Source organism: Babylonia areolata, chromosome 21, assembly GCF_041734735.1.
Source record: "Babylonia areolata isolate BAREFJ2019XMU chromosome 21, ASM4173473v1, whole genome shotgun sequence".
NCBI classification, from domain to species: domain Eukaryota; kingdom Metazoa; phylum Mollusca; class Gastropoda; order Neogastropoda; family Buccinidae; genus Babylonia; species Babylonia areolata.
This window is the reverse complement of record NC_134896.1, coordinates 7,910,942-7,933,441: the sequence shown is the minus strand read 5'-3', so window position 1 is coordinate 7,933,441 and position 22,500 is coordinate 7,910,942. Positions and strand designations below refer to the sequence as shown.

Sequence of the window (22,500 nt, the reverse complement as noted above, 5' to 3'; positions counted from 1 at the left end):
ACTCCATTACACCTGAGTGTTTCACCTTTTTTAGTTTTATCTATTATTCGTTTAAAAAAAAAATTCTGTCGTTCTTGGATATTGATGGGTTTTCAACTACCCTGTCATATAACTTTATGATTTGGTTGAACACACACACACACATGCACACACACACACACACACACACACACACACACACATACACATACACACACACTCAGAAATGCACATGCACACACACACATGTATGCACATACACATACACACACATGCATGCACATACACGTAATACACATACACATACACACACATGCATGCATGCAAGCACACGCACGCACACACACACTCACACACACACGCGCGCGCACACGCACACACACACACACACACACTTCAAAATAAGGAGCCATATATTCACTCCAAAACAAAAAACCCCATTCCAAATCATTATAAATTCTTAAAATTGCAGGTACAGTAGGTCTGCCTAAAGCATAATATTTTAACAAATATGTGAACATACACTTTGATAAACTTGTAAAACCATTAACGGCACATCAATCAAAAACTGGCCACCACTTCCTTATAAATACTTGTTTCTATTCATATCTAGAAAATCAAGAAAAACTGTTAAGATAAACTGATGCATTCACATTCACACCCACCCCCTCTTCCCCTCACACAACTCCAACCCATTACTTTTCCTGCCACCCACTCTGACCTGCTGTCTAGTCTTTCCTACACATGCGCGCCTTGCCTTCCAACTTGTATAAAATGCATGTATGCACGCACACGCATGTGTGCGCATGCGCGCGCACACACACACACACTCTCCCCTCCCCACACACTTTAACACATGTGTATATATATTATATATATCCTTTTTCAGTCTGATTGTGTGGGTGTCTGTGTGCTATTTTAGTTTTCCTTTTTATAATAAAGGTGATGATATTAATGACAATAATGACAACAATAATAATGATAACGATGATAATTATAACATTGTTGATAATAACTACAATTGGAAACAGAAACTGTTTGAATTATTATTGTTTTATTCAAACACTTGCTATTCAGGAAACAGTCGAGCCGCACCAGACATTTCTTCCCTTGCCACACCCGTTCCTTCCAGCATTCCCTCCCCTGCCAATTTGCGCACTCTTCCCAGCGTGCCTGAGCCAAAGCACGCCTTTGGCAGCTTCCAGAAGGCGGCCAGCCATGTGCGATCACATAGCTTAACGCTGAGTAAGTCAGCACTTGAGAGAGGACTTAGACGGGGGTTGCTGAATTCTGCTGGATGTGGAAAATGTGTTTGTGTGTGTGTGTGTGTGTGTGTGTGTGTGTGTGTGTGTGTGTGTGTGTGTGTGTGTGAGTGTGTGTGTGTGTTTACTTGTGTGGGTGTGTGTGTTTACGGTGTGTGTGTGTGTACATGTGTGTGTGTGTGTTTACAGTGTGTGTGTGTGTGTGTGTGTGTTTACAGTGTGTGTGTGTATGTGTGTGTGTGCGTGTGTTTACATGTGTGTGTGTGTGTGTGTGTGTGTGTGCGTGTGTGTGTGTATGTGTTTACATGTATGTGTGTGTGTGTGTGTGTGTGTTGTGTGTGTGTGTGTGTGTGTGTGTGTGTTTACAGTGTGTGTGTTTACATGTGTGTGTGTGTGTATGTGTTTACATGTGTGTGTGTGTGTGTGTGTTTACTTGTGTGTATGTGTTTACATGTGTGTGTGTGTGTGTGTGTGTGTGTTTACATGTGTGTGTGTGTGTGTGTTTGTTTATATGTGTGTGTGTTTACTTGCATGTGTGTGTACATGTGTGTGTGTGTGTTCATGGTGTGTGTGTGTGTGTGTGTGTGCATACTTTGTGTGTGTGTGTGTGTGTGTGTGTGCATACTTTGTGTGTGTGTGTGTGTGTGTGTGTTTGTGTGTGTGCATACTTTGTGTGTGTGTGTGTGTGTGTGTGTGTGTGCATACTTTGTGTGTGTGTATGTGTGGTGTGTGTGTGTGCATACTTTGTGTGTGTGTGTGTGTGTGTGTGTGTGTGTGTGTGTGATGAAGACATGCACCTGCTGTGTGTGTTTTCTCTTTGCCGTCCTTTGTTCCTGTTCACCCCGCTCCTCCTCCCCCCCCCACCCCCCAGACCCACACACCTTTCATTTTGCTTTGATCCTCTTACCTCACTCCCCCCACCCACCCTTTGAATTAAACTTAAAGGATTCTTTCTCCTTGATCCATGGAGTGTGACAAGGAATATTAACTTCTAAAGGTGCATCTCTCTCTCTCTCTCTCACTCTCTCTGTGTCTGTCTCCCTAAAGGTGCATCTCTCACTCTCTCTCTGTGTCTGTCTCCCTAAAGGTGCATCTCTCACTCTCTCTCTGTGTCTGTCTCCCTAAAGGTGCATCTCTCTCTCTCTGTGTCTGTCTCCCTAAAGGTGCATCTCTCTCTCTCTCTGTCTCTCTGTCTGTCTCCCTAAAGGTGCATCTCTCTCTCTCTGTGTCTCTCTGTCTGTCTCCCTAAAGGTGCATCTCTCTCTCTCTCTCTGTGTGTCTGTCTCCCTAAAGGTGCATCTCTCTCTCTCTCTGTCTGTCTGTCTCCCTAAAGGTGCATCTCTCTCTCTCTGTCTCTCTGTCTGTCTCCCTAAAGGTGCATCTCTCTCTCTCTGTGTCTCCCTAAAGGTGCATCTCTCTCTCTCTGTGTCTCCCTAAAGGTGCATCTCTCTCTCTGTGTGTCTGTCTCCCTAAAGGTGCATATATATATCTCTCTCTGTCTCTGTCTCTGTCTCCCTAAAGGTGCATCTCTCTCTCTCTCTCTCACTCACTCTCTCTCTCTCTGTCTCCCTGTCTCTCCCTGTGTCTGCTTCTTGTCTCTTTCCCTCTCCCTCTCTGTCCTTATCTCTGTGTTTCTGTCTGTCTATCTGTCTGTCTCTTTGATTCTTCTCTGCCCTGCCCATCTCTCCCTTCCTCTCTCTCTCTCTCTCTCTATCTCATTCTGGTTTCCCTCTAACCCACCTCTCCTCCCTGTATTGTTTGTTCTTGACTGTATGACGTGGATGCATGTGATTGATATGGTGTTTGCGTGCTTTGTGTCGTTTCCTACATTTGGCAGTACTGATTATTTTGCATTGGTCAGGCATCTGCTTGGCAGATGTGGTGTGGCGTATATGGATTTGTCCGAATGCAGTGACGCCTCCTTGAGCTACTGGTACTGATTATTTTGGCTTTTTTCCTCTTTTCTTTGAGCCCCATCCCCCACCCCCCACCCTTCTCCTTCTCCAGCAGGTCCATATGTTAATGTTGAAAAATTGGCTGGTTCTTTTACCCTCATAGAATGATTTATTTTTGTTTTCATTGATGAAAGGTGTTTTTTTGCATTTTTTTTCATGATAATTATGTGCCTGCCCTTCATGGAATGATTGTTGATGAAAGGTGTTTTTTTGCATTTTTTTCATGATAATTATGTGCCTGCCCTTCATGGAATTATTGTTGATGAAAGGTGTTTTTTTTGTTGTTGCATTTTTCTCGTGACATGTGCCTGTGCATGTTGTGATCGTGTGCCTGTGCACAATGTGACGATGTGTTGGGAGCACTGACTCAGAGTGTAGTCTGACTGCAGCCTCACACAAAGCTGGGGCTGAGGCCTTTCCCAAAGTCAACATGGTGACCAGCCCGTCTGGCAGCTCTGGCAGCCTGACCATCGAGGAAGGTACCGGTTCAATACGATATACAGTGCAGTGTGATGTGATATGATACGATATGACACAATTCAGTACAATACAACACAGTACACTACAATACAATACAACACAATTACAATACAGTGCAATGTGATATGATACGATACGATACAATACAATACAATACAATACAATACAATACAATACAATATAATACAATGAGTCAGCACTAGTTGGGTCACGGTAAGTATGTTATTTAAACGTAATTTTAGATAGAAAATTTTCTTACAATGTGATGTGTAATAATACAATATGATACGGTACAATACAATACAATGTCATGCAATACAGTGCAATGCAATATGATACAATGCAATACAATGCAATACAATACAGTTACAATGTGATGTGTTATAATACAGTATACAGCACAATACAATGCAACACAGGAGTGCATGATTTCAGCAAACTTAATACTCTGAAGAAAAACGGTGTACTACATACACAAGGATTTAAAAAAAAAAAAAAAGGCACATGACTGTGCAGAACACACATGGATTAAAAAAAAACAACCCGACATCAACAAACAAAAGCACACGGAACCAAAGGCAGAAGAGGTGATCAGTGTGCGTGTTGACTGGTACACATGTGTGGAAACGACACAGAACAAACGCAGGGTGCTGAAGGTGTGTGACTAAAGAACGTGTTTCAGTGGTGGGCATGGGGAAAAGAGTGGGCTCCATGGACATGGAACAGATGCAGCAGGAAATCAACCAGCTCCGCAAGCAGCTTCTGGTAAGTGTTTGTGTGTGTGTGTGTGTGTTTGTGCACATGTATTTGTGTGTGTGCACTTTCATGTGTATGTCTGTGTGCTGGCATGTGTACGTGTTTGTGCATATGCGTGTGTATGTGTGTGTGTGCGCGCATGTGTGTGTGTGTGTGTGTGTGTGTGTGTGTGTGTGTGCATGTGTGTGTGTGTGTTTGTGTGTTTGTGCCTGTGGGTACCATTGAAAATGAATGGAAACAATTGCAGGGGTAAAATAACAGAAAGAAAAGCATGAGTCAAAGCAATAGGCAGAGTAAAAGAAAGGGACAAGTAAAGCTGGCAGATTGTTGAGAGTTACCAGAAATACACATTGATGCTTGAAGTTCGAGAACAGACTTAACTTCTTTGGACTTGCTGGGACATGAGGCTGTTGAACTGAAACATTGTTCTGACCATGGACACAGCCTCCTGCTTGAGATGGAACATGTGTGAATGCTTGTCCTTTACGCTGCACCTGAGACATTGCCATAAACAGTCTTTAGTGAAAGACTAGCACCCAGACCAGCACTGGAGGTGGTGTGGCAGAAGCACAACAGTCACTGCTGTTTGGGGATTGGAACTTGGGGATCCCCGCTTGTAGGTTTGGCATTGTCACCACCAGGCCATCTGCTGGGTTAACTCAATCTACCCCATAAGTACAAGCCTGCTACAACTCCTCTGGAGCAGCACTACATCAGACCACTGCAGTAAAAAGCACGGTTGTTCACTAAAATGGCAAAAATCGATGGAGAATTCTTGATTCAGTCATTCAAACAAGCTTTGTTTTCATGCTTCCGGAATCTGTAAATGGCTCAGTTTAGAGCGCTGACTGTACCAAGCAAGAATAAATGAAATTAGTAGTGTATTGGTGTGAGAATACTGCTCATACCAAGTCCACAGGGGAAGTAATCATGGTACGAGTTAACTTGTACCTTGAGTGGAATGAGTTAACTCTCTCCATACGAACGGTGAAAGAGATGACGTTAACAGCGTTTCATCCCAATTACCATCATCAAAATATTGCAAGCGGAAGGCTCTTATACTGAAGAGGTGAATGTTGACAAAGAATACCACACTTCTGACGACGGAAGCTAAAGGTTGAGTCATTGAGACACCCACTGGACATCCGAGGGGTCTGTGTAGAGGAGAAGAGAGGACTGGCCGTACTGAGTGAGTTAAAGAGAACAAGAAGGGGGTCTGGAACTGGGGCGTCCGAGTTGACCCATACTCCTGTGTACACTGCGTGACTCATGGATGTGTGAACATCTCACAGATGTGTGAGCATGACTTGTCTGTTGCTGTGTGAATATGACGTGTATTATATGTGTTTACACGACTCTCCTATAGGTATGTTTACATGACTCTTATTTGTGTGTCCATGACTCGTCTATAGATTTTTATGCATGACTGATCTGTAGATGATATGTGCATGACTCATCTTTTGAACTGTGTATATGACTCATCTGTAGATGTGTGTACAATCTATGGATGTGTGTACATGACTCTTAGATGTGTACATGACTCATCTACAAATTTGTATGCATGACTCATCTGTAGATGTGTATACACGACTCTTAGATAATGTGTACATGACTCATCTGTAGATGTATGTACATGAGGCATCTATAGATGTGTGTACATGACTCATCTGTGGATGTCTGTACATGCCTCTTTGATGTGTGTACATGACTCATCTATAGATTCGAATATATGACTCATCTGTAGATGATGTGTACATGACTCATCTATAGAATTGTGTATATGACTCACTTATAGATGTGTGATTTTGACACTTATTTAAATGTGTGTATATGACTCTCAGATCTGTGTCCACAGAGCACATCATGAAAGGGGAAGGGACAGAAATCCATGGACTGTGGAGTTTGAGATTAAAAAAAAAAAAAAAGCAATGCACAGATGTTTCCTTTCCCCTTAAATAACAACAATAACAAAAAAGTTTTGAAAAAGCCATTGATGCTGGGAATTTCCCATTTCAATGATATATAAAGTGCAGCATACCTTTGTTTACGTTTGGGCCAACAGCAAAGTGAGAGCTGTATTATCAATGGTTTCTCCAGTCAATGGGAAACCATTTACAGCTTAGTCTTTTGTGAAGGACTATGACTGTCAAACTAGGAGGCAAAATTGCACTGGCTCTTAGTGCTGCAGCCTTGTGGGCTAGTTGGCCTTTGGGAACCATCCCAGCCGACTGTCCTAAAACCCTCTTGGCCGAGAGAGTGGGGATGTACTTGGGCAAGACACTCTCCACTATAATCAAATTCTAGCCCAAATAGTCAGAACAGCAGTTGCCTCCTCTGTTGTTCTGATGGTCATAGTCGGACACGACTGACTATCATATATATATATACTATTGTAAGGTTGAACATAGATGGGTCGATGAAGTGCAACACATTATTATATGGCACTTATCAAAATGATAACAAGAAGTTGACAGAAGTTGGGGCAATTACAGTCGCTGCCATGGCAGTGTGGAAACCCCGACATTGTTGGAACTCTCTTTACAGTGTGGTGTTTGTGAACTGTTTTTATTCTGAATCATGGGAAGGTTTCATTCATTTTCATCGCCACAAACATCATCACGACGACGAGCAGCGGGTGGATTAGGTGATTTACCTCAATATGATTCTGATTCACAGCGGTGTTTTGACACATTTTTACCATACATTTGGCACACCGTTGTTATAAGGCATGCATGATGATATAAAGCAAATGTGACACGATAAGGCACACATAACAAAGCCTTATTTGCAAAATATGGTAGCCACAGTTAAAAAGCTACGTTCGTCCTTAGGTCACCTCACTTTTAAGCTGGCTTTGTGACTAAGCCATTATTGTCATCAGTAGGTGGTGTCCTAAGTAAGTTGAATCAGAAGAGGCACTGCTGAACACCACCAAAGTGACTCAGCAGCAGTGCAGGGTCTCCTCTGGTATGTGGTGGGACTGTGACAGAAGAACCTGGGTGTGGCCGTGTATGGTGGGGACTCAGAATGAGTGGCGTGGGAGTAATGCCACTGAAATGGGGCAGATGATGGGGCAGCAAAAACAAAAAAACAAAAAACAAAAAAAGTGGAGAAAAAAAGATAAAGATAAAATTTTAAAAGATGGACATTGAACATGGGAGAGAGAGAGAGAGAGAGAGAGAGAGAGAGTAATATATATATACATTTTTTCCCACTAATTTCAGTCTGCGAAAAGAGAGAGATGGACCAAGATGCCACCTGAACTGACTTTGAGACGGTTCATGAAAGGAGAAGTAGGTACTCTCGTTCACCCCCTGTACATGTGTGTGTGCATGTGCGTGTGTGTGCATGTGTGTGTGTGTGTTTGTGTGTGTGTGTGCTCTTTGTGTCTTGACTGATGCGTTATTATAAAGTGCTTTGAGAGGTTTTAAAGTGCAAAATGAATATGCTACTACATGTATATTGTTTTTTTTAATTACACATTAGATATGGGAAAAGAGTTCTTTGCTTGCTACACTGGCATATGATACAAACAAACTATAAACATTTCATGATACCACATCATTGATTCGTTCATGCTTACATCGTTGAAAATTTACTGTGAGTTATGTCAAATGTAACATTTAAAAAAAATTATAATTCTTTGAAATTTGGTCAGGGTATTTTATTTTTCGTACAGTTTCAGTTTCTAAAGGAGGGTTCACTGTGTTTGGACAAATCTATGTATGCTACACCACATCTGCTAGGTAAATGCCTGACCAGCTGCATAATCAAACACGCTAGTCAGGTCTTGAGTGCATGTATATATATTTATGTACCTATCCGAGTGGATTTCTTCTACAAAATTTTGCCAGAGGACGAAACTTATGTTGCCATTGGCTCTTTTTCAGTGCGCCAAGTGCATACTTCAAAGTTTTCTCATGTGAATGACTTGACGCTCAGTTTGATTTCCCAGTTGAACTTGGGAGAAAAGGTAAGACTGGGAATGGAACCCAGACGCTCATTGGCACTGTATTAGTAGATAAGTGTCTTCAACATTTGGCCACCTTCCTCCAGGAAATGAATAGAAACACTGTATTAGTAGATAAGTGTCTTCATCATTTGGCCACCTTCCTCCAGGAAATGAATAGAAACACTGTATTAGTAGATAAGTGTCTTCAACATTTGGCCACCTTCCTCCAGGAAACGAATAGAAACACTGTATTAGTAGATAAGTGTCTTTAACATTTGGCCACCTTCCTCCAGGAAATAAACAGAAACACTGTATTAGTAGATAAGTGTCTTCATCATTTGGCCACCTTCCTCCAGGAAATGAACAGAAACACTGTATTAGTAGATAAGTGTCTTTAACATTTGGCCACCTTCCTCCAGGAAACGAATAGAAACACTGTATTAGTAGATAAGTGTCTTCAGATTTTGGCCACCTTCCTCCAGGAAATGAACAGAAACACTATTAGTAGATAAGTGTCCTCAACATTTGGCCACCTTCCTCCAGGAAATGAATAGAAACACTATTAGTAGATAAGTGTCTTTAACATTTGGCCACCTTCCTCCAGGAAATGAATAGAAACACTGTATTAGTAGATAAGTGTCTTCATCATTTGGCCACCTTCCTCCAGGAAATGAATAGAAACACTGTATTAGTAGATAAGTGTCTTCAACATTTGGCCACCTTCCTCCAGGAAACGAATAGAAACACTGTATTAGTAGATAAGTGTCTTCAGATTTTGGCCACCTTCCTCCAGGAAATGAACAGAAACACTATTAGTAGATAAGTGTCCTCAACATTTGGCCACCTTCCTCCAGGAAATGAATAGAAACACTGTATTAGTAGATAAGTGTCTTCAACATTTGGCCACATTCCTCCAGGAAACGAATAGAAACACTGTATTAGTAGATAAGTGTCTTCAACATTTGGCCACCTTCCTCCAGGAAATAAACAGAAACACTATTAGTAGATAAGTGTCCTCAACATTTGGCCACCTTCCTCCAGGAAATGAATAGAAACACTGTATTAGTAGATAAGTGTCTTTAACATTTGGCCACCTTCCTCCAGGAAATGAATAGAAACACTGTATTAGTAGATAAGTGTCTTCAACATTTGGCCTCCTTCCTCCAGGAAATGAATAGAAACACTATTAGTAGATAAGTGTCTTTAACATTTGGCCACCTTCCTCCAGGAAATGAACAGAAACACTGTATTAGTAGATAAGTGTCTTTAACATTTGGCCACCTTCCTCCAGGAAATGAACAGAAACACTGTATTAGTAGATAAGTGTCTTCAACATTTGGCCACCTTCCTCCAGGAAATGAACAGAAACACTGTATTAGTAGATAAGTGTCTTCAACATTTGGCCACCTTCCTCCAGGAAATAAACAGAAACACTGTATTAGTAGATAAGTGTCTTCAACATTTGGCCACCTTCCTCCAGGAAATGAATAGAAACACTGTATTAGTAGATAAGTGTCTTCATCATTTGGCCACCTTCCTCCAGGAAATGAATAGAAACACTATTAGTAGATAAGTGTCTTCAACATTTGGCCACCTTCCTCCAGGAAATGAACAGAAACACTGTATTAGTAGATAAGTGTCTTCAACATTTGGCCACCTTCCTCCAGGAAATGAACAGAAACACTGTATTGATAGATAAGTGTCTTCATCATTTGGCCACCTTCCTCCAGGAAATGAACAGAAACACTGTATTAGTAGATAAGTGTCTTCATCATTTGGCCACCTTCCTCCAGGAAATGAATAGAAACACTGTTAGTAGATAAGTGTCTTCAACATTTGGCCACCTTCCTCCAGGAAATGAACAGAAACACTGTATTAGTAGATAAGTGTCTTTAACATTTGGCCACCTTCCTCCAGGAAATGAATAGAAACACTATTAGTAGATAAGTGTCTTTAACATTTGGCCACCTTCCTCCAGGAAATGAATAGAAACACTGTATTAGTAGATAAGTGTCTTCAACATTTGGCCACCTTCCTCCAGGAAATGAACAGAAACACTGTATTAGTAGATAAGTGTCTTCAACATTTGGCCACCTTCCACCAGGAAATGAACAGAAACACTGTATTAGTAGATAAGTGTCTTCATCATTTGGCCACCTTCCTCCAGGAAATGAACAGAAACACTGTATTAGTAGATAAGTGTCTTTAACATTTGGCCACCTTCCTCCAGGAAATGAACAGAAACACTGTATTAGTAGATAAGTGTCTTCAACATTTGGCCACCTTCCTCCAGGAAATGAACAGAAACACTGTATTAGTAGATAAGTGTCTTCAACATTTGGCCACCTTCCTCCAGGAAATGAATAGAAACACTGTATTAGTAGATAAGTGTCTTCAACATTTGGCCACCTTCCTCCAGGAAATGAATAGAAACACTGTATTAGTAGATAAGTGTCTTCAACATTTTGCAACCTTCCTCCAGGAAATGAATTGAAATATTTATGTAATCCCCCAAAAAAAAAAAAAAAAAAGAAAAAAAAAGGCTGTTATCTTAAAGAATATTTCTTCTATCTTAATTTTTTTTGAAAAGGTGGTAGCAGAGGAGATGAATTCTGGGGCATATTTGCACCTACTGATATCTGATTGCTTTATTTCTGTCCTAATTCATTTCTGGTCAGTCTCCATACTCTAGTTTCAGTTTTAAGTTTCAAGGAATTTCTGTCCTACTTCATTTCTGATCAGTCTCCATACTCTAGTTTCAGTTTTAAGTTTCAAGGAATTTCTGTCCTACTTCATTTCTGATCAGTCTCCATACTCTAGTTTCAGTTTTAACTACACACTCTGTTGTTCAGCCCTGTTCCCTGGAGTGCTACCCCCTGTTTTTCTGTTGCTGTATGTCTGTGAAGAGCGATGCACTCTGTTGTTCAGCCCTGTTCCCTGGAGTGCTACCCCCTGTTTTTCTGTTGCTGTATGTCTGTGAAGAGCGATGCACTCTGTTGTTCAGCCCTGTTCCCTGGAGTGCTACCCCCTGTTTTTCTGTTGCTGTATGCCTGTGAAGAGCGATGCACTCTGTTGTTCAGCCCTGTTCCCTGGAGTGCTACCCCCTGTTTTCTGTTTACGTATGTCTGTGAAGAGCGATGCACTCTGTTGTTCAGCCCTGTTCCCTGGAGTGCTTCCCCCTGTTTTCTGTTTACGTATGTCTGTGAAGAGCGATGCACTCTGTTGTTCAGCCCTGTTCCCTGGAGTGCTACCCCCTGTTTTTCTGTTGCTGTATGTCTGTGAAGAGCGATGCACTCTGTTGTTCAGCCCTGTTCCCTGGAGTGCTACCCCCTGTTTTTCTGTTGCTGTATGTCTGTGAAGAGCGATGCACTCTGTTGTTCAGCCCTGTTCCCTGGAGTGCTACCCCCTGTTTTTCTGTTGCTGTATGCCAGTGAAGAGCGATGCACTCTGTTGTTCAGCCCTGTTCCTTGGAGTGCTACCCCCTGTTTTTCTGTTGCTGTATGTCTGTGAAGAGCGATGCACTCTGTTGTTCAGCCCTGTTCCCTGGAGTGCTACCCCCTGTTTTGTGTTTACATATGTCTGTGAAGAGCGATGTACTCTGTTGTTCAGCCCTGTTCCCTGGAGTGCTACCCCCTGTTTTGTGTTTACGTATGCCTGTGAAGAGCGATGTACTCTGTTGTTCAGCCCTGTTCCCTGGAGTGCTACCCCCTGTTTTCTGTTTACGTATGTCTGTGAAGAGCGATGCACTCTGTTGTTCAGCCCTATTCCTTGGAGTGCTACCGGGCGTTGGGGGACAAGTTGTCTTTCCTGGATCAGGCCGTCAGCAGGATGGATGGGAACGCCATCACCGCAGTGAGTGTCCACACAGTCCATGGGTCATCCATTTGGTGCTCTAATGACTGGTCGGTCTGCACCCATAACCATGTTTATACCCTAAAGGAAGAAAATAGTTCTTTCCAAAACAAAAACAAAGAAAGAAACAAACAGAAAAACAAAAGCAAAGCAACAACAAATATACAAAACAAAAAGATGTATATATATGTATGTATGTATGTGTGTGTGTGATATATATATATATATATATATATATATATAATATCTATCTATCTATATCTATATATATCTATATATGTATATGTGTGTGTGTGTGCGTGCATGTGTGTATACTGTATGTACATGCAAGTATGTGTGTATTCTATGCCCTTATTTATTTGAAATGCTGCTGAAAAGCATGTGTGTAGTTAATTATAGTATAATATTCATTGTGTCATTCAATCATATTTGAGGCACACACACATACACACTTAGACAGACATGTAACATTTTACGTTTATGACCGTTTTGTTTATTTACCCCACCATGTAGGCAGTCATACTCCATTTTCAGGGGTGTGCATGCTGGGTATGTTCCTTATTTCCATAGCCTAACAAACACTTACATGGATTACAGGATCTTTAACGTGCGTATTTGATCTTCTGTGTGAAATCAGATTGAATGACACAGGAAACGAATGAAGAGCGCCCAGCGGCAGCCATCAGTCGGCTCTACCCAGGTAGATAGCCTGTTGTGCAAATGACCCCGTGTTTGTAAAGCGCTTAGAGCTTGGTCTCCGATGGAGGATAGATGCTGTATAAGTATCGATATGATGATGATGACGGGCGCAATAGCCGAGTGGTTAAAGCGTTGGACTGTCAATCTGAGGGTCCCGGGTTCGAATCACGGTGACGGCGCCTGGTGGGTAAAGGGTGGAGATTTTTACGATCTCCCAGGTCAACATATGTGCAGACCTGCCATTGCCTGAACCCCCTTCGTGTGTATACGCAAGGAGAAGATCAAATACGCACGATAAATATCCTGTAATCCATGTCAGCGTTCGGTGGGTTATGGAAACAAGAACATACCCAGCATGCACACCCCCGAAAACGGAGTATGGCTCCCTACATGGCGGGGTAAAAACGGTCATACACGTAAAAGCCCACTCGTGTGCATACGAGTGAACGCAGAAGAAGAAGAAGAAGAAATGATGATGATGATGATGATGCTGGTGACGGTGGTGACAACAGGCAGTGCTGCACCTGAGGAACACCGTGAAGCGCTCCCTCTTCCAGCAAGAGCTGCTCAGTCGGCCTGTGGCCGCCAATCACTACCTGGCGTACCTGAGGGGACACTTTGAATTTCCTGAGCTGGTCGACACTCTGTCGTAAGTGGATGGCTGTCGAATATTCCCCCCCCCCCCCCTCCACTTCCCCCCTTGTCTTTTTTTAAATTAAAAATTTTTTTTTTTTAATGCTTCTTGATTCTGTGTTCTTTTTCTTTATTTTTTCTAGATTTCTAAAAATTAATCATTTGTTTATTGTTTATTTTATTTACTTTGTTTTATGTTCTTTTATGCTTCTTAATTCTGTGTTGTGTTTTTTCTTTCTAGATTTCTGAAAATGGAATCACTTATCTATGATTATGTTTTTGTTGTTGTTGTTGTTGCTGTTGCTGTTGTTGTTGTTGTTGTTTGTGTGTGTGTGTGTGTGTGTGTGTGTGAAGGTTATTTTTCTTTTTTGTTTGCATGCAGCATTTTTGTGGGGTCTCAAGGTCTGAGCAGTGTGATGGGTTGATGTCAAGATCTGGCATCTGCTCCCCCACCCCCAACCCTCCACCCCTTATACACACACACACACACACACACACACACACACACGCTGTTCCGACTATTTGGGCTAGAATTTGATTATAGTCTTGCCCAAGTACATCCCCACTATTATTATTATAATAATTTTTAAAAATTCCTGAACGCTTCCCGTTGATTTTTTTTTCTTTTTGTTTTGTTTCGATTTTTTCAGAATGCTCGGGAGAACAGAAGAAGCTGCGGTAAGTTTTCATCTCTTTTTTTGGGGTTCTCAGCGTGTCATTTTCTTGTATACATACCTTTATTTCTATTCATTCATTTACTTACTGTTGATTGATTGAGTGACTGATTTTGGTTAATGAGTCAGTCAACCTATGAAGTAGTCAATCACTCAGTCAGTCACTTTTTCACCCGCTGACTTACCCACAAAGGATTATCATTCACCCACTGACTTACCTATCAAAAGATTATCATTCACCCACTGACTTACCTATCAAAGGATTATCATTCACCCACTGACTTACCCATCAGAGGATTATCATTCACCCACCGACTTATCCACAAAGGATTATCATTCACACACTGACTTACCCACAAAGGGTTATCATTCACACACTGACTTACCCACAAAGGATTATCATTCACCCACTGACTTACCCATCAAAGGATTATCATTCACCCACTGACGTACCCATCAAAGGATTATCATTTACCCACTGACTTACCCATCAAAAGATTATCATTCACTCATTGACTTACCCTCAAAGGATTATCATTCACCCACTGACATACCCATCAAAGGATTATCATTCACCCACTGACTTACCCATCAAAGGATTATCATTCACCCACTGACTTACCCATCAAAGGATTATCATTCACCCATTGACTTACCCACAAAGGGTTATCATTCACCCATTCACTTACCCATCAAAGGGTTATCATTCACCCACTGACTTACCCATCAAAGGATTATCATTCATGCACTGACTTACCATCAAAGGATTATCATTCACACACTGACATACCCATCAAAGAATTATCATTCACCTATTCACTTACCCATCAAAGGGTTATCATTCACCCACTGACTTACCCATCAAAGGATTATCATTCACCCACTGACTTACCATCAAAGGATTATCATTCACCCATTGACTTACCATCAAAAGATTATCATTCACCCACTGACTTACCATCAAAGGATTAACATTCACCCTTTGACTTACCATCAAAAGATTATCATTCACCCATTGACTTACCCATCAAAGGATTATCATTCACCCACTGACTTACCATCAAAGGATTATCATTCACCCACTGACTTACCCATCAAAGTATTATCATTCACACACTGACTTACCCACAAAGTGTTATCATTCACACACTGACCCATCAAAGGATTATCATTCACACGCTGACTTACCCACAAAGGGTTATCATTCACACACTGACCCATCAAAGTGTTATCATTCACCCACTGACTTACCCATCAAAGGATTATCATTCATCCACTGACTTACCATCAAAGGATTATCATTCACCCACTGACATACCCATCAAAGGATTATCATTCACCTATTCACTTACCCATCAAAGGATTATCATTCACCCACTGACTTACCCATCAAAGGATTATCATTCACCCACTGACTTACCATCAAAGGATTATCATTCACCCACTGACTTACCATCAAAGTATTATCATTCACCCACTAACTTACCATCCAAGTATTATCATTCATCCACTGACTTACCATCAAAGGATTATCATTCACCCACTGATTTACCCATCGAAGGATTATCATTCACCTACTGACTTACCATCAAAGGATTATCATTCACCCACTGACTTACCCATCAAAGGATTATCATTCACCCATTGACTTACCCTCCAAGGATTATCATTCACCCACTGACTTACCCATCAAAGGATTATCATTCACCCACTGACTTACCCATCGAAGGATTATCATTCACCCATTCACTTACCCATCAAAGGGTTATCATTCACCCATTGACTTACCCATCAAAGGATTATCATTCACCCACTGACTTACCCATCAAAGGATTATCATTCACCCATTCACTTACCCATCAAAGGGTTATCATTCACCCACTGACTTACCCATCAAAGGATTATCATTCACCCACTGACTTACCATCAAAGGATTATCATTCACCCATTGACTTACCATCAAAAGATTATCATTCACCCACTGACTTACCATCAAAGGATTAACATTCACCCTTTGACTTACCATCAAAAGATTATCATTCACCCATTGACTTACCCATCAAAGGATTATCATTCACCCACTGACTTACCATCAAAGGATTATCATTCACCCACTAACTTACCATCAAAGTATTATCATTCACCCACTGACTTACCATCAAAGGATTATCATTCACCCACTGACTTACCCATCAAAGGATTATCATTCACCCACTGACTTACCCACAAAGGGTTATCATTCACACACTGACCCATCAAAGGGTTATCATTCACCCACTGACTTACCCATCAAAGGATTATCATTCATCCACTGACTTACCATCAAAGGATTATCATTCACCCACTGACATACCCATCAAAGGATTATCATTCACCTATTCACTTACCCATCAAAGGATTATCATTCACCCACTGACTTACCCATCAAAGGATTATCATTCACCCACTGACTTACCCATCAAAGGATTATCATTCACCCACTGACTTACCCATCGAAGGATTAAGGAAGTACAGCAGAGTGCCTATCAGTGGTAGAGATGTTCAGGTCAGCTAGTCAGTGTCACAGATTCTTCTTCTGCTTAATTGATGCTGATGATAATAATAATGATAATAATGATATCAATGATAGTAATGCTGATAATGATGATGATGATGATGATAATAACAATAATGATAATGATGATGATGATAATGATAATGATGATAAGAATGATAGTAATAGTAATAATGATAATAATAATGATGATAATAATAACAATGATAACGATGATGATACTACTACTACTACTACGATGATGATACTACTACTACTATTACTATTACTACTACTACTACTGATGATGATTATGATGATGATAACAATGATAATAAATAATCATAATAAAAAATGATAAATGAGAATAGTACCATCAAAGTGAAACGAGTGATGGAATGTTTCAGATGGTGAAGTACAAACTGGCCTGCGGTACAGGTGACACCAGCACTAAGGTCTCCATGCTCAAGTCCTGTCTCAGGTCAGAGTTCGAAGTCCTGTCTCAGGTCAGAGCTCGAAGTCCTGTCTCAGGTCAGAGTTCGAAACAGGAGGAGGAGGAATATGAATCTTCTGGATGCATTATAACTGAAGTATTTGTCCACCTTTTTTCTTGTTTTTTTTGTTTTTGTTTTTTTTTGGTTTAGTTTTTGTTTTTACTGTCTGGTTTTAAATGATGTGCATAATTATAGTGTACTCATATTTCCAAACAAGAACTGGGTATGATTTTAACAGCTACATAAAGGCTTAATGATGCTGACTCAGCTATTATATTAATTCAAGGCTTTGTTTGTTGTTGTTTTTTTTCTCTTCTCATTTTAGAAATATTTTCTTTGATTTTTGTTAGCAGGAAAGGAATCTGTACAGTGAGTTTTAAGGAGACCAGTTTAAAACACCAGTCTCCAGCATGCCCCGAATAAGCAGACTACAGACAATACATGTTGTGTCAGGTTCCTATACCCTCCATGCATGATGCTGAGTTGTAGTTTGTTCCACAGAACAATGAATAGGCTCTTTACAGGGGCCTCAAGCGTCGAACAAGTCAATAGGCTCTTTACAGGGGCCTCAAGCGTCGAACAAGTCAATAGGCTCTTTACAGGGGCCTCAAGTGTCGAACAATAGGCTCTTTACAGGGGCCTCAAGCGTCGAACAAGTCAATAGGCTCTTTACAGGGGCCTCAAGTGTCGAACAAGTCAATAGGCTCTTTACAGGGGCCTCAAATGTCGAACAAGTCAATAGGCTCTTTACAGGTGTCTCAAGCATCAAACAAGTCAAAAGGCTCTTTACAGGGGCCTCAAGCGTCGAACAAGTCAATAGGCTCTTTACAGGGGCCTCAAACGTCAAACAAATCAATAGGCTCTTTACAGGGGCCTCAAGCGTTGAACAAGTCAATAGGCTCTTTACAGGGGCCTCAAGCGTCAAACAAGTCAATAGGCTCTTTACAGGGGCCTCAAGCGTCGAACAAGTCAATAGGCTCTTTACAGGGGCCTCAAGCGTCAAACAAGTCAATAGGCTCTTTACAGGGGCCTCAAGCGTCGAACAAGTCAATAGGCTCTTTACAGGGGCCTCAAGCGTTGAACAAGTCAATAGGCTCTTTACAGGGGCCTCCAGCGTCGAACAAGTCAGTTCAAGTCAAGTCTTTTATCTCTACATAAGTCTTTATTTATTTATTTGTTGGTTTTTTTGTTGTTGTTATAAATTCTGGATCTGGCTGTCTTTCTGACTGTGTATGCATGTCGATCCTGGTCTCTTGCATGATAAACATATTCTTTGGGGGGTGTGTGTGTGTGTGTGTGTGTGTGTGTGTGTGTGTGTGTGTGTGTGTGTGTGTGGTGTGTGTGTGTGTGGTGTGTGTGTGTTTGTGTGTGTGTGTGTGTGGTGTGTGTGTGTGTGTGGTGGGTGTGTTTGTGTGTGTGGTGTGTGTGTGTGGTGTGTGTGTGTTTGTGTGTGTGGTGTGTGTGTGTGTGTGTGTGTGTGTGTGTGTGTGCAGGGCTCATTTTGAAGGAGACCCCACACTGAGCAGTGACGCTGGCTTTGTCAGGGAACACATCGATCTCCTGGAGCGACAGCGCCCCATTGAGGTGTGTACATGTTCCTCATTGACAGCACATGTTGAGGTGTGTACATGTTCCTCAATGACAGCACCTGTTGAGGTGTGTACATGTTCCTCATTGACAGCACATGTTGAGGTGTGTACATGTTCCTCAATGACAGCACCTGTTGAAGTGTGTACATGATCCTCATTGACAGCACATGTTGAGGTGTGTACATGTTCCTCAATGACAGCACATGTTGAGGTGTGTACATGTTCCTCATTGACAGCACATGTTGAGGTGTGTTCATGTTCCTCAATGACAGCACCTGTTGAGGTGTGTACATGTTCCTCAATGACAGCACATGTTGAGGTGTGTACATGTACCTCAATTACAGCACATGTTGAGGTGTGTACATGTTCCTCATTGACAGCACATGTTGAGGTGTGTACATGTTCCTCAATGACAGCACATGTTGAGGTGTGTACATGTTCCTCAATGACAGTTCATGTTGAGGTGTTTACATGTTCCTCAATGACAGCACATGTTGAGGTGTGTTCATGTTCCTCAATGACAGCACCCCATTGAGGTGTGTACATGTACCTCAATGACAGCACATGTTGAGGTGTGTACATGTTCCTCATTGACAGCACATGTTGAGGTGTGCACATGTTCCTCAGTGACAGCACATGTTGAGGTGTGTACATGTTCCTCAGTGACAGCACATGTTGAGGTGTGTACATGTTCCTCATTGACAGCACATGTTGAGGTAGGTACATGTTTCTCAATGACAGCACATGTTGAGGTGTTTACATGTTCCTCAATGACAGCACATGTGGAGGTGGTGTGTAGAAATAACCTTCTGTAAAATAATCTATTTAGCTGAAAAGATATGATGAATGTGCAATATGCAGGATGAATGTGTAATACGACATGTGCAGTGTTAACTTTCTTGTCTTTGAACATATTTGTATTGACGATGTAATTATTATTAGTTGAATTTTTTAAAAAGTGAATATATTAAATGTTTTTACATGGAAATGCTGTATGTTTATTTCTTCTGTTTAATCAGGTAATTTGTAATGTTGTTTTCTTGTGTGTATGTGTGTGCATGTGTATGTGTGTATGTGTGTGTGTGTGTGTATGTGTGCGTGTGTGTGGTTGTGTGTGTGTGTGTGTGTATGTGTGTGTGTGTGTATGTGTGTGTGTGTGTATGTGTGCATGTGTGTGTTTGTGTGTGTGTGTGTGCGCGTGTGTGTGTGTATGTGTGTGTGTGTATGTGTGTGTGTGTGTAGGTGTGTGTGTATGTGTGTATGTGTGTGTATGTGTGTGTGTGTGTGTTTGTAGGTGTGTGTGTGTATGTGTGTGTGTGTGTATGTGTGGTTGTGTGTGTGTGTGTGTACGTGTGTGTGTGTGTGTATGTGTGTGTGTGTGTGTGTGTGTAGGTGTGTGTGTGTGTGTGTGTGTGTGTGTGTGTGTGTGTGTAGGTGTGTGTGTGTATGTGTGTGTGTGTGTATGTGTGGTTGTGTGTGTACGTGTGTGTGTGTGTGTGTGTGTGTGTGTGTGTGGTTGTGTGTGTGTGTGTTTGCTAATTGTCTAGCTGTTTTTGCTGCACCCGATGCAGTGTCTCTTTGTGAGATGATGTAGTTATATTATTGTATCATATGTTTTTTGTCTGTTTTTCTGATTGATGATGTAAATTTTCACTTTGTTATGTTTCCTCTGATGCACCCTTAGTCACTGGTGGGTTTTTTAAAATATAATTTACTTGAAAAAAAATTCACGGAATAAAAATCCAAGGCAAGCAAAAGAAATACAATGTTTGTATAACACTTGAAGCATGCTCTATTGGGAAAAAAAAGGAAAAGAAGTATAAATTTTGTTACTGCTGTAAATAATGATGATTATGTGTCTGTAAAATAACCATTTAATTGCATGAACCAATAACATTCATGGACAAGTTTGAGCAGTCCTCATGATTTTTGATTGATTGATTTGGTGGATCAATAACCAATAACATTCATAGACAAGCATGAACGAACAATCCTCAGATTTTTGATTGATTGATTTGGTGGATCAATAACCAATAACATTCATGGACAAGCATGAACAATCCTCATATTTTTGATTGATTGATTTGGTGGATCAATAACCAATAACATTAACTCTTTGAGCCCTGAGTTCCTGAGCAATTTTAACCCTTCTGCCTGAGCTCCTGAGCCAAAATTTGCAAATGATTGGTATTAAACCCTTTGAGCCCTGACCACTGCTTTACAGGTGGCAGAAAAAAATGACATAATGCCCAGCCACTGGTTGAGCGGTGCGTAAACATTTGAAGCGTGCAGAGTCTCAACCTGGCCCGTCAGGGCAGAAACCAGGGACAAAACATGCGAGAAAACAACTGTACACAACGCAGCAAGTAATTGATATGCTTGATGATTTATCGGAAGTAGAGTATGACAATCAGATTACTCTGATAGTGAGGTGGAATTTGAATCGGATGATTTTGCTACAGATAGTGATGTTGAAAATGAATCTGAGCATGCAGAATCAGTTCATCAAAGGAGGCGTGTCAGGTTGAGACTCTGCATGCTTCATGGTAGAAATCGATCTTTTTTACCCAAAGCACATGCACAAAACACAGTGAAAAGGCGCGGCAATGTTGGTACTACGTTTGCTGACGTCAGATTATTATGGTTTTTCTGATTGACTTTTCAATATAAGTCAACCAATAGCAAAACACGACACAAGTGTTTACGCACCGCTCAACTGGTGGCCAGGCATTATGCCACCCCTCCCCACCACCGGTAAAGCGGTGGTCAGGGCTCAAAAGGTTAATGGACAAGCATGAACAGTCCTCAGATTTTTGATTGATTGATTGATTGGTTGTTTTTTTATGTGGATCGCTGGCAGGACTCGGATTCCCGGGCAGAGAAGGAGGCCAAGAACAGGATGTTTGTGGAGTTTCCACGGCGACGCTCTCTGCTCAACATGCCCGTCACCACCACGCTCTTCTACTGCTGTCTGTACCACTACCACCTGCAGGAGGTGGGGTCTGTGTTGTGTTGTGTTGTGTTGTACTGTGTTGTGTTGTACTGTGTTGTGTTGTACTATGTTGTGTTGTACTGTGTTGTGTTGTACTATGTTGTGTTGTACTGTGTTGTACTGTGTTGTGTTGTACTGTGTTGTGTTGTACTGTGTTGTGTTGTGTTGTGTTGTGTTGTATTACTGTCTGTACCATTACCACCTGCAGGAGGTGGGGTCCGTGTTGTACTGTGTTGTGTTGTGTTTTGTTTGTATTGTATTGTATTGTATTGTTGTCTCTACCATTACCACCTGGTACTGTGTTGTATTGTACTGTGCTATACTGTATTGTACTGTGTTATACTGTATTGTACTGTGTTGTATTGTATTGTACTGTGTTGTACTGTATTGTACTGTGTTGTATTGTACTGTGTTATACTGTATTGTACTGTGTTGTACTGTATTGTATCATAAGTTGTTGTACTTTTGTACTGTGTTGTATTGTACTGTGTTGTACTGTATTGTACTGTTTTGTATTGTAGTGTACTGTGTTGTGTTGTATTGTCTTGTCTTGAATTGTATTGTAGTTTATTGTATTGCCTTATGTTGTTTTGTGTTGTCTTGTCTTGTCTTGTATTGTATTGTGTTGTATAGTATTACTGTCTCTACCA

General features: G+C 41.2%; 1 protein-coding gene across 2 annotated transcripts in view; it reads left to right on the top strand.

The window, feature by feature from the left end:
* Positions 1 to 22,500, top strand: part of LOC143295985 (spermatogenesis-defective protein 39 homolog) — a 45,315-nt gene that overhangs the window by 4,440 nt on the left and 18,375 nt on the right. Inside the window, exons 4-13 of one of the 2 annotated variants that reach the window (XM_076607709.1) lie at positions 1,057 to 1,224; positions 3,586 to 3,675; positions 4,359 to 4,441; positions 7,657 to 7,725; positions 12,144 to 12,236; positions 13,448 to 13,584; positions 14,219 to 14,246; positions 17,183 to 17,256; positions 18,763 to 18,853; positions 21,719 to 21,853. In XM_076607709.1, coding sequence (XP_076463824.1) covers positions 1,057 to 1,224; positions 3,586 to 3,675; positions 4,359 to 4,441; positions 7,657 to 7,725; positions 12,144 to 12,236; positions 13,448 to 13,584; positions 14,219 to 14,246; positions 17,183 to 17,256; positions 18,763 to 18,853; positions 21,719 to 21,853 — 968 coding nt within the window. The remainder of the gene's footprint in view (positions 1 to 1,056; positions 1,225 to 3,585; positions 3,676 to 4,358; positions 4,442 to 7,656; positions 7,726 to 12,143; positions 12,237 to 13,447; positions 13,585 to 14,218; positions 14,247 to 17,182; positions 17,257 to 18,762; positions 18,854 to 21,718; positions 21,854 to 22,500) is intronic. The other variant, XM_076607710.1, reaches the window with a different exon arrangement.